Source organism: Panthera uncia, chromosome E1 (assembly GCF_023721935.1).
Source record: "Panthera uncia isolate 11264 chromosome E1, Puncia_PCG_1.0, whole genome shotgun sequence".
Lineage (NCBI taxonomy): Eukaryota > Metazoa > Chordata > Mammalia > Carnivora > Felidae > Panthera > Panthera uncia.
The window spans coordinates 52,250,078-52,262,582 of record NC_064814.1 but is presented as its reverse complement, the minus strand read 5'-3'; the positions used below and the strand labels follow the sequence as shown (position 1 = coordinate 52,262,582).

Sequence of the window (12,505 nt, the reverse complement as noted above, 5' to 3'; positions counted from 1 at the left end):
AGGTTGTACCTAAAATTCCAGTTGATGGGTTTGTTTTTAGAGTAAGTACAATTCCCTGTGGGCCCCCTTCACCCTTCTCTTCCTTTTAGAATAGGATGTAAATCACCACTCTTTCCAGAGGCATCCATCACTTATCCCTCTTCTCACCTCAGTCCTATTTGGGGTACCTGAGTCCACAATTAATTGAATACCATCAAGGAAGGCTGAGAAGTAATGACACTCTAGCATAAATAGTATAATATTGAATTACTGGACACAAATTGGGTCCAAGAAGGAGGATTGTCATTATCTTTTTTAGTAGATAGATTTAAATTTTCCCACCAAGTAAGCAATTAAAGCCAACTCTTGATTATCTATAAAGAGACAGAAGACCTCCCTGAATGAATGAAGTCCCGGTTCAAGCCCCTTTAGGTCATGCTTTGTAACTTTCTTCCCCAACAAAAGTTAAAAATCAAAACCCATAATGACTCCCGCAGAAATCCAGACTCGTCATGACTACGACTTCAGAGTTCAGCCTCTCACAAGCAGCCAGTTTGGCCTGGATAAAATCTCCTGCGGTCGTCATACAGAGCCCTATGACCCAAGGTCTGAAAGTAGTATATATAAGTATAGTCTGTGCCTCTGAGCCAGATGAGAACTGAGAATTTTTCAAGCCTTTTCCTTTGTAATTCAAAAATAGCTCTTTGTTAATGGCTCAGCCCTCCTGACAGTAAACCACAGGTGACCTTCCAAGAGAACACCTTTTTTTTTTTTTTTTAGAGGTTTGCTAATGAGCACAAAAGAAACAGCTCACCCTGCAATTTAAAGCCCGCTCACACAAGGTGTACAACCGAGTTGAGAACCCAGAGGGGCCACATCTGACTGGCCTTTTTCATCTGAGCCCACTAAAGAGGAGAAGCACTAAAAACTCGGGAAAGCGCAAAAGTCTGCAGACTTCCGGGCAGATCACTACATTTTCAAAGCTGATCAGACCAGTGTTTTGGGGAATCCTGTTACAAATGTGTAGGATGTGACGTGGTTATGCTTCATCTGGAAGAGTTACTCACTAAGAGTGGGTTGTGGACGAGCGTAGGTCCGCCAGGATCCTCTCTCAGCAGGCCTCGATCTGTACTCATGCCCTCAGATATACGAGGAACACGTCTAGTTGGGTAGTATGAAAATAATCTATTCCCTCGCCGGTGTTTCTTTTCTTTGATTCTGGAAAGGCACATGGGGTAGAGAGACCCAGTACATTTCAGTCTGCTTAAGCTGCTCACACCTTATTTATCTAAAGCTTGAGTCATGTGCTTAAATACTCTGAGCCTGAGCCTTGCAACTGGCATTTGGATAAGAATAAATTCATTTCCCCCTTTCTTTTTTTTTTAAATTTTTTAAATGCTTATTTATTTTTGAGAGAGAGTATGTGTGAGCAGGGAATGGGCAGAGAGAGAGAGAGAGAGAGAGATAGGGAAAGACAGAATCTGAAGCAGACTCCAGTCTCTGAGCTGTCAGCACAGAGCCTGACACAGGGCTCGAACTCACAAACTCTGAGATCATGACCTGAGCCGAAGTCGGACGCTTAACCGACTGAGCCACCCAGGTACCCCATCTTTTTTTTTTTGACGTTTATGGGATTAAATCTTTGGAAATCCATAAGAAAAAAAAAAACACCTAGGAAAGGTAGAAATGAACCCTATGATGCAATTTAAAATAATACCTCTGTATGTTTTGTAAATTTAGTGTCCCTTTGTGGAGTAGGGTTCGATGGCGATATGATATTTTGTTCTCTAGGATTTCCAGAACCAAATCATGTGCGTATTAAGGAAATACCGCCCGACGGAAATTTTGCATCCTTAGTCCATTGAACCATTAAGATAATTACTGGGAGAAAATCCTATGAGAACAAAATGATTTTTTTTTGTTTCTCATTCAGCAAAATGATAAAGGTTAATTAAATGTCATCTGGTTTCCATGGTCGTCAGCCACCTCCCCTCAACTAGGCTTCCTAAGGGTATAGATTCTGCCGTGGAAAAAATGTCAAACCCGCAACAGGTGCACACGGCCAGCCCCACCCAACCCGGACAGACCTCGACTAAGCTCTTCTCAGGAAGTTAGACCCAAGACATATCTTTCACTTGCTGAGAGGTTGGGGACGGAGATGGTTAGCTTTGTCAATCCAGTCAGAGATGAAACATGCCACCGAAATGTAGCACAGAGCAGCGTGTGTTTTCTCTGGCACCTAACGGTTCATGTGTAAAGGCAACTGATCGCGGGAAGCAAAGAAGAGGCAACGGTCTCGGGGTCCTATCGATTCAATCAATGCAACAAATGTTGTTATGAACCAGACTTTGTGCAGGGTAGTGTGCTGGGCCCTGTAGGGACAACAATGAGCAAGACAGTCCCTTGAACAGACTCAAGATTCTAGGGGGATTGGTGGTAGGAAACTCACAGAAGTAGAATTTAAGGTAGAGTTTTTTACATAATTATTTGATATAATCTCACTGTATCCATAACATTTGAAATAACTGCAATCCTCCTCCCCCCCCACCAAGTTTTAAAACTTGTCATAAGTCACCTACATTGAAGGCTGATGGCCAAGCAAACTATTCACTGTCCCTACATCATTACTATATAGTGTCACTGTTCTTAACTGGTCGACAGAAACACCTGCTATCCTTGTCTTAAGTTTTATATTAGATTAAATCTCAATGCCACTCCTATGGTGACAGAACTGAGGCAGAACCTATACATCCTGGTCCCTGCGTAGAGCTCTTTCTTCAAATATTCAAAAGGAATTGCTTGAACTTTAAAAGCACCTACTTACGCTCCTCTCATCAAGCATTTTGTGGCCAAAAGATTCAGTCGGGATGTGGGAAAATTAAAAATACGTGTGTGTGAACATGCCAAGGGAAACCCAATGGTTCTCACAAAATGGCGTCAGGTTTTACATCATCACCTATGCCTCACCGTGACCAAGAGTGAAGGACAAATTTCACCGCATTCACCCCGTGGCAGATCTCGCTTCAGCTGTACATGACGTTGCTGATGAAATTCTAAGGTTTCTCCCCCTACTGACTCCGATGAACTGAGCCGCGTGTAACTTTCCGTTGACTAGTGAAACTGGTCCAAATGAATTGAATTTAACTCCTTCCTTCTTCTTGGGCACGTATCCTGCAGGTTTTGTTGCTGAGAAACAGTCTACAGCACCCAGGGACACATTCTCTTTATATAACCCCCCTGAATCACTTCTCTTAAGCATTTACTTATTCCTTTTGTCCATTATGGGTCTGGGGATTTTCCCCTTCAGATGCTTTGAATGAACGGAAACCCATTGTTCCTTGAATTTAGTCAACAAAGGCAGAATTCCGAGTCCGGCACGGAACTGCTAGGACAACTTTCAGCAGTGGGAAGAGGTTCTCAGACCAGGGAGCAGGGCGCAGGCCAGATTCTAAGATTGCTTTCAATTTAAAATGCCATTATAGAATTCATGTTTTCAAAATAGTCATAAAATCTCTGTGAAATACCCTGTCCAAAATCCCACCTTTCCAAATGGAGATTTCAAGTTGTCTCCTTTGCCACCACCAACCAGGATTCAATTTTTTTTTCTTTTAATGTTTCTTTAATTTTGAGAGAGAGACAGACAGACAGAGACAGCACTAGCAGGGGAGGGACAGAGAGAGAGAGGGAGACACAGAATCTGAAGCAGGCTCCAGGCTCTGAGTTAATCAGCACAGAGCCTGACCGGGGGGCGGGGGGCGGGGGGGGGGCTCCACCCCACGAACCACGAGATCATGACCTAAGCCAAAGTCAGACGCCCAACTGACTGAGCCACCCAGGTGCCGCACCACCAACCAGGATTCAAAGGGAGCACCTCGATGCCCCACCCTTTTGGGGGTCAAGCCTGCAAAAGACATCTACCTTCTCTGTTTTCTCACAGCTTTACGACAGAGCCAACCTCCTCCCCTGTGGACCTGTGGGGCTTGGATCTGTTCACCATTTCTCCTGCAGATTTTCTCCATCACCATTCTTTTCCTGGGGCATCACTCTCCTGGGTGGAGTCTTAACACCACCTTATTCCAACCACTTGGGAAGCCTCAGTGCAGAAGGGTGATGAGCTCTGTGGGGTAGGTGTGATGAATGATCACGGCAGCTCAGTAGTATTTTGACCATCTGCTGTGAGGAGGGCCCTGTGGAACACAGAGGAGTCAGACGCGAGTTCTGTTTCAGATGCTTACTGTCTGGAAGGGGCCCCAGATCACCCCTGCTTGGTTGTTTAGAGTAGCGATATCAGACGACCATGCACCACTGCATGGAACTGAATATCTTCGAGGACGGAAGGAAAGAACTACTTTCTCCTTCCCTCTCCCTCTGCTAGTAAAGTGGGGCTAATCTGTAAGAACCCAGGCGGGAGAGAAGGGAACAAGGAGCCCATTCTCCCGGAATACAGAGCTGAAGAGAACCGCATACACGGGTGGCCCCGAGTGGCTGCGGCATCTCCACGGAAAGTCCGAGAAAGCCACCGCCGGCCAGGATGAAATGTCTGGGCAGCTTGGGTCCATGACCTGATCATTGTAAATGGATTTAAAGATACGATGAGCTGTCTATGAACGGTGCTGCCTTTATTTGTTTTGCAGACTAAATTCCAGCCACAGCAGCCTCATACTTACCGCAAAGCCCTGGTAAATCCCTGAGTTCTGTGGTGCCTTTCCTGAATAGCAGCGAGAATGACTGGGGCAACTCCTGTACCCACACCACATGCAGCTTCTTGGTAGTTCTGAGAAGTTGCCTGGGCAAAGTGTGTCTTCCTCTTCTCAGTGCATCCTTCTGACTTGGCTTCTCCCTACGTCACCCTAGCACACACTGTTGGCTGTTTCAGCAGAACACGGCACGAGGGTTTTAATCTGTCTGCCTCTTCTCTCCTTTCTAACATGTCAAATTAAGAGTCAGGAAAAGGCACTGTGGCTTTTCCTGGCAAGCCCATACAGGGTGGTGGGGGGGGGCGGTGGTCAACAACCCTAAATGTTTTCTTTTCCCTCCCATTTTCTGGTTCCTTGTTCCTCGGAAACCAGTAAGCCGGTGATGACAGGCGTCCTTTGAATTTGTCTTCACAGTCGTCTTCTGAGAAATCCCCAAAGTATTCATGCATGGTGCATTCAACTGCCTCAAACATGTGGCCAGGTCTTAAATGTAACGAAGCTGCATTTTCAGACTCCTGAGACTGTCCTTTGATACCAAATGGGCAGCGCATTGCCAACCTAAAGAGGGAATGTCATTTCCAAAGCATGATCACTTACGCAGAGCACGTATCTCAGGAAGACAGCCATTCACGATGCGCTTTGTCTTTAAAAGTGAGGCAAACAGAAGCATTTCTAAGCCCATTTTACAGGTGGGAGACAGAGCAGGAAGACTCCCAGGCGTGTTTGAGGAGACTAAGCAAGGATGGAGCCCGGAAGGGTAGTTCCCAAATTTTCGGTCACCCAAAAGGACTTGGGTTATACTCCACACTGCCATGGATCCTGTGTTTCAAATTGTTTTGTCTCCGCCCCCCTCACGCCCAAAGGACCCTAAATTTGTAAATTATGAATCCGTCTGTTTTTGATGAATTGGTGGCATTTAAACTGAACGGCTGGTCTTTGGTGAGAACAGCCATCTCAAAAGCATGCCGTTAGGATCCTAGGTAGCAACATTGAAAAGTGACAGCTCCATCAGCCCCAATTGGCCTTTCTCTGGGCACCCATACCCCTCTTCTTCAGCTACTTGAAATCCTGAAAATCGGTCCCAGAAATTCGTCACTCCCTGGTTGGACTCCCGTGTTCCCAAAGACCCTAGATCAGGAGACACTGGCCTTACAAACTCCAGAGCCAAGGTTCTCAAACTTGCACATCGCCATTGGCAAGGAGGGCTCATTAAAACACGAATCCCTGGGGTCCACCCCTAAGGTTCTGATTTTGTGGGTCTGGGTGGGGCCTGAGGGTTGGCATTTCTTCAGCCCATCCAGGGGCCACACGCTGAGAACCACTGTTCCATCTGGTGTCCCAGGACACCAGCCCTTTGAGGCTGCATTTTCGTCCTCCTCTGGAACACTGAGGAGCTGGGTTCTGTCCTGCAAGCCTGGGAGGGGGCGACCCCATGAGCTGCTGTCAACATCAGCCCCCCCCCCCACCTTGTACTGGAGAGTCAGCCCCTTCCCTTAGCTGATTCCCCAGGGGCCCCAAGACCTGCATTCTCCTGTTCCTGGGCTCCTGTAGAGTCCAGAGCCGGGGACAGCAGGGGGCCTGGCCTTTCTTAGGACCTTTTTTTCTGAGCTTTAGTAAGCAAATGTTTATACACACAGCTGACCCAAATTAGCTGGAGCCACAGGACCGAAATAGGAATAGCCCGTAACCAAACTCCAAGGCGAAAACATGAATTCCCTTGTGAGAAGTGATTAATCTTCCTCCAGGGAGAACGAGTTAGCTATGCGGCTGACTGAATTTACAACCGTATTCTAATTTGAAATCACATTGACTTATTAGTTTTTTTTTTAATTTAGAAATCCAAATTCCTTTTCAATCTTAAATGTCAGTGTCCCTGTAAAACAAAATTTTGCCATTTGATATTCCCAGGGCTGGCAGCAAGAGGTCCTTTATTTATTTTCCAAAGAGTCGACTTGGGGGGTTGTGATATGGTTTTCTCTGGCCCTCAGGGGAAATGGCTAAAATGCACATTCTCTTGAGTCACAGAAAAAAGCAAATGTCAATCACAGGACCGTGACAGGACAGTTTTCCATGGTGTGACCTCAAGCCAGTACCCCATATAACATCTCTGAAGCCCTGAGGGGAAGAGCGTGTGGTAAAATGCAGTGTAGGGACCTCTTTGGCTTTCTTCCCAAGCCCTTGCCAAGTGGACATAGCATCTCCCACCCTGTGATAGAAGGTTCCAGAAGACCTTTGTGTTCCTGGCATCAGAGACCCGGACTGTGCAGATCATTTCACGGGGGGAGTTGTTAACACCAAGAAGTGATGAATTACAGCTCTCACTCCAAAGCTAAGATACAGGAAATGCAGTGTTTCTTAGAACATTCAATAAGCTATGCTAATAGGAATTGAAGAGCCTTGGGAGCAAGAGAACCAGATAAATTCCTCCTAATTCCTAAGCCCAATTAAAACCAATCGAGTTTGGAATGTAAGTGGTATCTCAGGATAGATTCATACTGTTCCCATAAGGGCTGCTGCTTAAGGAGAAGGATGTGTTCATTCTTTTTAACCACTTAGTACAGCCACACAAAGATCATTTCCTTTCTGGATTAGACAAGTGACTAGGCCAACATCGATATGTAATGCCTAGATGACTGCCAGACTATAGGGCGGAGGTGAAGACCTATCCATTGAGATCGTACAGATTCACCAGGGCCCCCCGGACTTCAAGCAGACTTGCAAGATCTGGTTACCTGGGGAAACAGGAGTTGTTTTCAGAACTCCATCAAGATAAAATTGCAACTATGATCAAATGTAGAAAAAGACGAGCCTCCTTTCAAAGGATGGCAAATAGACCTGAATCAGAAGCAATGCACGAGCGATGTGGTTGAACAGCACGTTTCTCCAGATGATTTCCCAGAGTTACTGAGTGGGGACAAATGGGGGGGGGGGAGAGACATGTGAAATGGCAGAGTTTGCAAAGAAGCCCATTTTAAGAGTGAAAGCAGCAAAGAGAAATTGGTGTTAGATCATTGGGAAATGTGATATTTAAGCAACGCGTTCTGTTACTTTTCCTATAAGAAGGGAAGCATCTTAATCTCTGCTCAAAGTGAGGAGGGTGCTCTTGTCCAGTATTCTTAGCCAGCTGGGGCGATTCAGCATGTTCCTTTGGTCAACATTGTTAATGTCCAGGTGAGGCAGGGAGACTGAGAGGGAGCGTGCCTTAGTGGCTTCCCAAGCAGTGCCCTCCATAGACGATAACGGGGTTGACCAGTTGCCAGGACTGCAGTGCCATTTGTTTGATGTCCAGAGAGCCCTTCTGAACATGTTGCTCAGATTTAGCATGACCTTAAAGACCAAACAAGGCATCACACACACACACACACACACACACACACACACACACACAGCCCCAAGTGCCAATCCGGCCAGAAGCCCAATTTTTTAAGCTGGCCAAAGCTTGGAAGAAGATTTCATTGCCTGCCACTTAAGAGTGGACATCTGCGGGAGCAGTATTAGAACTCCGGATCATGCGATTCATTGGCTTGCCCAGACTTAACAGTTCAGAAAAGTACTCAGTGTGGTTCTGTAACCACTGACCAAGCTCCTCGCTTGTTACAAACAGTGGTTGCGTGCAGCTCCTTATCAATTGTTTCTGGGGATCGGGAAAGCTCCTTAAAAATGCGGAATTTTGCTGAATGATGTTCTACTTCTTTGCTAAGTCAAAACAGAGTCCCCATCACGGTGGAGAGCTGCTTTCAAATCGTGAGCAGGAGCAAGAGGGAGGAATGGAGGCAGCATTGGGCCCAGGCTGCCATGTGCTTTGCCTGACCGGTGCCTGTGTCTCCTGGGTGTTAATATTTTGGCATATTTTGTTACTTTGGCGTATTTTGTTGATACGCCTTGAAAGAAGTGAGGTCGTCAGAGGACCTAGGCTCTTAGCCCTAACTGTGTGACCCTGGGTAAGTCATCCGATTTCTGTGGACTTCTATTGCCCCATTTGTTCAGGGTGAGAGTTTATTTCATTATCTCCAGGGTCCCTTCCAGCCCTCAAAGTCTGATTCTGTGCTTCTCACTCAGCACCCTCAGTTGCATGTTCCTGTCCAACCAGTCACCGACCTTATCCACAGTACGTGTCCCTTCCTATGGGTTGGGACGCACCTGCCATGGTCCGCAGCCTCTACCCAGACGTTTGCACTCAAGGGCAGAGCAAAATCAAAGAGGGCGTTAGTCACCCCATCCACCCCTCTCCCTCACTCTGGAGCATCTCTTCTCTGCCTAGTCTTCCACAGGCCCCCGTGTTTCCTCAGGATCTCGAATGCTCTGTCTCCCCCACCTCTCTTTCTATTGCACATCCTGCCTTTGCTGCTCCTCCTGTCTTCGGCCTCGGTTCCACCTGCCTCTGTATCCTGTGACTTCCAGGAAGCTGGTATCCTCTGGTTCTCTCCTCTCCGATCGCTTATGGCCTAATAAAGGTGCTCACGCCCATACTGTGCACAGCTCCGCAAGCACACCGGCAGATACCATCTTGCTGCTTGGTGTCCTCAGCCCGCCTCTGCTCACATCTCTGTCTTTCTGTTGCAGCACTGAAAAGCCCAACTGAATTCCATGAGCAAAGAAAACATTTGGATAGTGACAAGGTAATTTTTTGGCAAGCTGCCCTTCTTTCTGAACTTAGACTCCAGGGTATAGATCTCTGAGTGCTGAGCTTTGGCTCAAGCAGGTAGAATTTCCACAGTAAACTTAATACGTGCCCTGCCCCCCCCCACACACACACACTGTAGGGGACCTTACTCCTGTGTACCCAAGACTGGAAATGTGATCAACCACATTTAGCTTTGAAACTATTTGTTACCTTAAAAAAAGTCTCCAAAAAAACCCAAAAACAAAAACATGTCTCCAGTCTTTCTGATGTTGCAAGGATGCTGTAGACGTCAGGTTTCCAAAAGCCTTTTATAGTCCTTTCTAACAATCGGATTTTTAAAAATCCAATTCAGTGATAAGATAGAGGCTGTGCGTACAGAGATGACCTACAGCGACTTCAAGGCAAAAGGCATTGAGTTTATTTCTCTTTCTTTCTGGTTTTTTGTTGTTGTTATTTGTTTCTTTTGGTTTTCTTTTTAACATTCAGGAGGGGGCATAATTGGCACATATGTTGCACCTTCATAGCAGATCTCTGCAAACTGACCTTATCAGTAATACAATTAATACTATTTAGCCGGCATCAGCCCTGTATGAGAAGGAAACGCAGGGAGGTGGAGGGGCGGGGGGCGTGCCTTTGTCCTGGGATTTCTTTGTCCACCTATCCTAGCCTCACAGCTACTTTGTGGGTGGAGAAAGGAGCAGAGCTCTGTACCTCTTTAAAGTTGTGCAGGAGAGGCTGTGGTCTCTGTTCCCTGGAAAACAGCTGTCTTTGATCAGAACTGGAGTGATCGCTAGATCCCTCTCAGGGGGCAAATAGGAGATCCAATAGAGTGGCATAAAAACCCAGAACTGGAAATCAGGGCCTGAGGTCTGGGTGTGCCCTGCCAGAGTCCACACTGTCCCCACAGACAACTCCACCATCGAGAAGACTGTGGGACTCAGTAAATTATCTCTGGGCATCCTTCTAACTCACCGTGCTTCTGAATAGCAGCCTTTACATTTCCATGGGTCCTAAGAGAGAGGGCATACATTGTCATGTTACACTGGATGGACTCAGGCTACATTTCGTCTCTAACCATAGTCAGTTTTGTGGCTGTTTTAAGAGTCCCTGGAATAGAATGGACTATAACACAGGCAGCTTAGTGTCATCTGAGCTTTATTATTATTTTATTAACACATACCTGCCTGGCCTCTGAGGGTGGACCCAGGCTTCTTACCTCTTCACTGAATTTTTCCATCCTGAAATGACCAGAGAGGCTTTTGTAAATCTTCCCGCATCAAAATGGAGGAGACCGGGGAGATTTGCATGTTCTGAGGAATGCCTTCCCCTTTCGAGAGAAATCGGGGTTCTTGTCAAGCCTAAAACTAGGCAGTTCGGCTGTCTGAGGTCCACAGTGGAACTTGTTCTTTGTTTGTGCTTGCAGACTGAAGACACGCTGAAGCACAAGGTCAGAAACAGGCCTGACTGCGCGGACGTGGTTAATATGCACGTACTTCAAGGTGAGGCTGCACCCAAGCATTAACCCGAATGCCATCGAATGGTGGGCCATTGTGCCAGAGTCCTTTTCTTTATATGTTTGTGAAGCCCTCTTAGAAAGCGTCCCCTGATCTTCCAGAGTGGTCATTTGAGTTGTTTTAGGGCCACTTAGACAGTCTGATCAGGAAGGTATAGGCTGGGCTCCAATCTCCACTGTGCCATCTCTGAGCCTGTCTCTCCCCGCCATGTACCAGATTCCTCTAAAGCATGCCCGCTCTTTAGCCAGTAACAAATCTCTAGCATGTTAACTAGACATGCCTATCCACTAGACTGGATATATACAGTGATGCTTATTCAGGGATTACTTTAGATGTTGGAACATCGAAAATGGAAATGTCCAACTCTAGGGGATTGGCTGAATTAATTCTGCATCATCCGCGTGATTGAATACCTTGCAGCCACTGCAAACGAGGCTTTCAAAGAAAAATGATTTAATGAGAAAGGTCTTCCAAGATGATGTTGAGTGAAAGAGACCAGAAACAAAACTGTATTTGTGGTCAGGTTCAGGGATGAAAAAACATATGTAAATGGTATTTACAGTTCAAAGCTGTGATTAAAACAACAACAACAACAACAACAACAACAACAAAAACAAAAACAGCCCTGGGGCACCTGGCTGGCTCAGTCAGGGGAGCGTTTGACTCTTGATCTCAGGGTTGTGAGTTCGAGCCCCACTATGGGTGTAAAACAAAAACATAGCCCTAATAATAAGTATAAATAGTTAAGAAAGACATCCACCTATTAAAAACAGAGTTTCTCAGTGCTTCCACTGTCTTTTATATACCTTTTTTTTTTTTAGCATTCTCCATACTTAGGGAGGACGAGTACATAATAATACTATAATAAAAAAAGCATGAGAAATGTTACTTGCTACATCATCATGGTCTTGTCTTTTTTTAAATTTTTTAATGTTTCATTTATTTTTGAGAGAGAGACAGGTAGAGTATGAGCAGGGGAGGGGCAGAGAAAGAGGGAGACACAGAATCTGAAGCAGGCTCCAGGCTCTGAGCTGTCAGCACAAAGCCTGATGTGGGGCTCAAACCCACGAACCGCAAGATCATGACCTGAACCAAAGTTAGAAGTTTAACCAGCTGAGCCACCCAGGCACCCCTCTTTATTTTTTAGAGTAGGCTCCAACACGAGGCCTGAACTCACGACCCCAAAATCAAGATCTGAGCTAAGATGAAGAGTCAGACACCTAACCGACTAAGCCACCCAGATGCCCCAAACTCATCACAGGCTTCAATTAAATGAAACTGTGAGCTGTCCTGGCCCCCAGTTCAGTTGCATGTCCTTAATGGTTCCCATGTGATCCTCTCAGAAATTGAGGATTAACGGCCTAGAGCACCAAGGATCTGCTGGGGTACAAAATGATCCCTCCTTCCCAAGGCTCATGGTCTAGTTCTAGAAGCAGTAGTAGGTCAAGGGCCATGGCCATGAGTGCTAGAAGCAGTCACAGCAAAAGAGGCAGGTAAGAACAGAGGAAGTAGAGAGGCTTTGTGCTGAGACCCGAAGAGTAGGCGGCTGCTGGTAGGGAGAAGGTAGGAAGCACTCCAGGGCGAGGAAACTAAGCAGAGGTACAAAGGTGAACCCACTAAGACATGCAGGACAGAAGGGGGAGGACCGGGGTCGCTGGAACAGTCTTTTGGGAATGGAGAATCTCCACTCA

At 46.3% G+C, this 12,505-nt stretch overlaps 1 protein-coding gene across 1 annotated transcript in view; it reads left to right on the top strand.

Annotated features, from left to right (window-relative positions):
• Nucleotides 1-12,505, top strand: part of MYOCD (myocardin) — a 108,494-nt gene that overhangs the window by 43,366 nt on the left and 52,623 nt on the right. Inside the window, exons 3-4 of the mRNA XM_049638086.1 lie at nucleotides 9,240-9,295; nucleotides 10,724-10,799. Of these exons, the coding sequence (XP_049494043.1) occupies nucleotides 9,240-9,295; nucleotides 10,724-10,799 (132 nt within the window). The remainder of the gene's footprint in view (nucleotides 1-9,239; nucleotides 9,296-10,723; nucleotides 10,800-12,505) is intronic.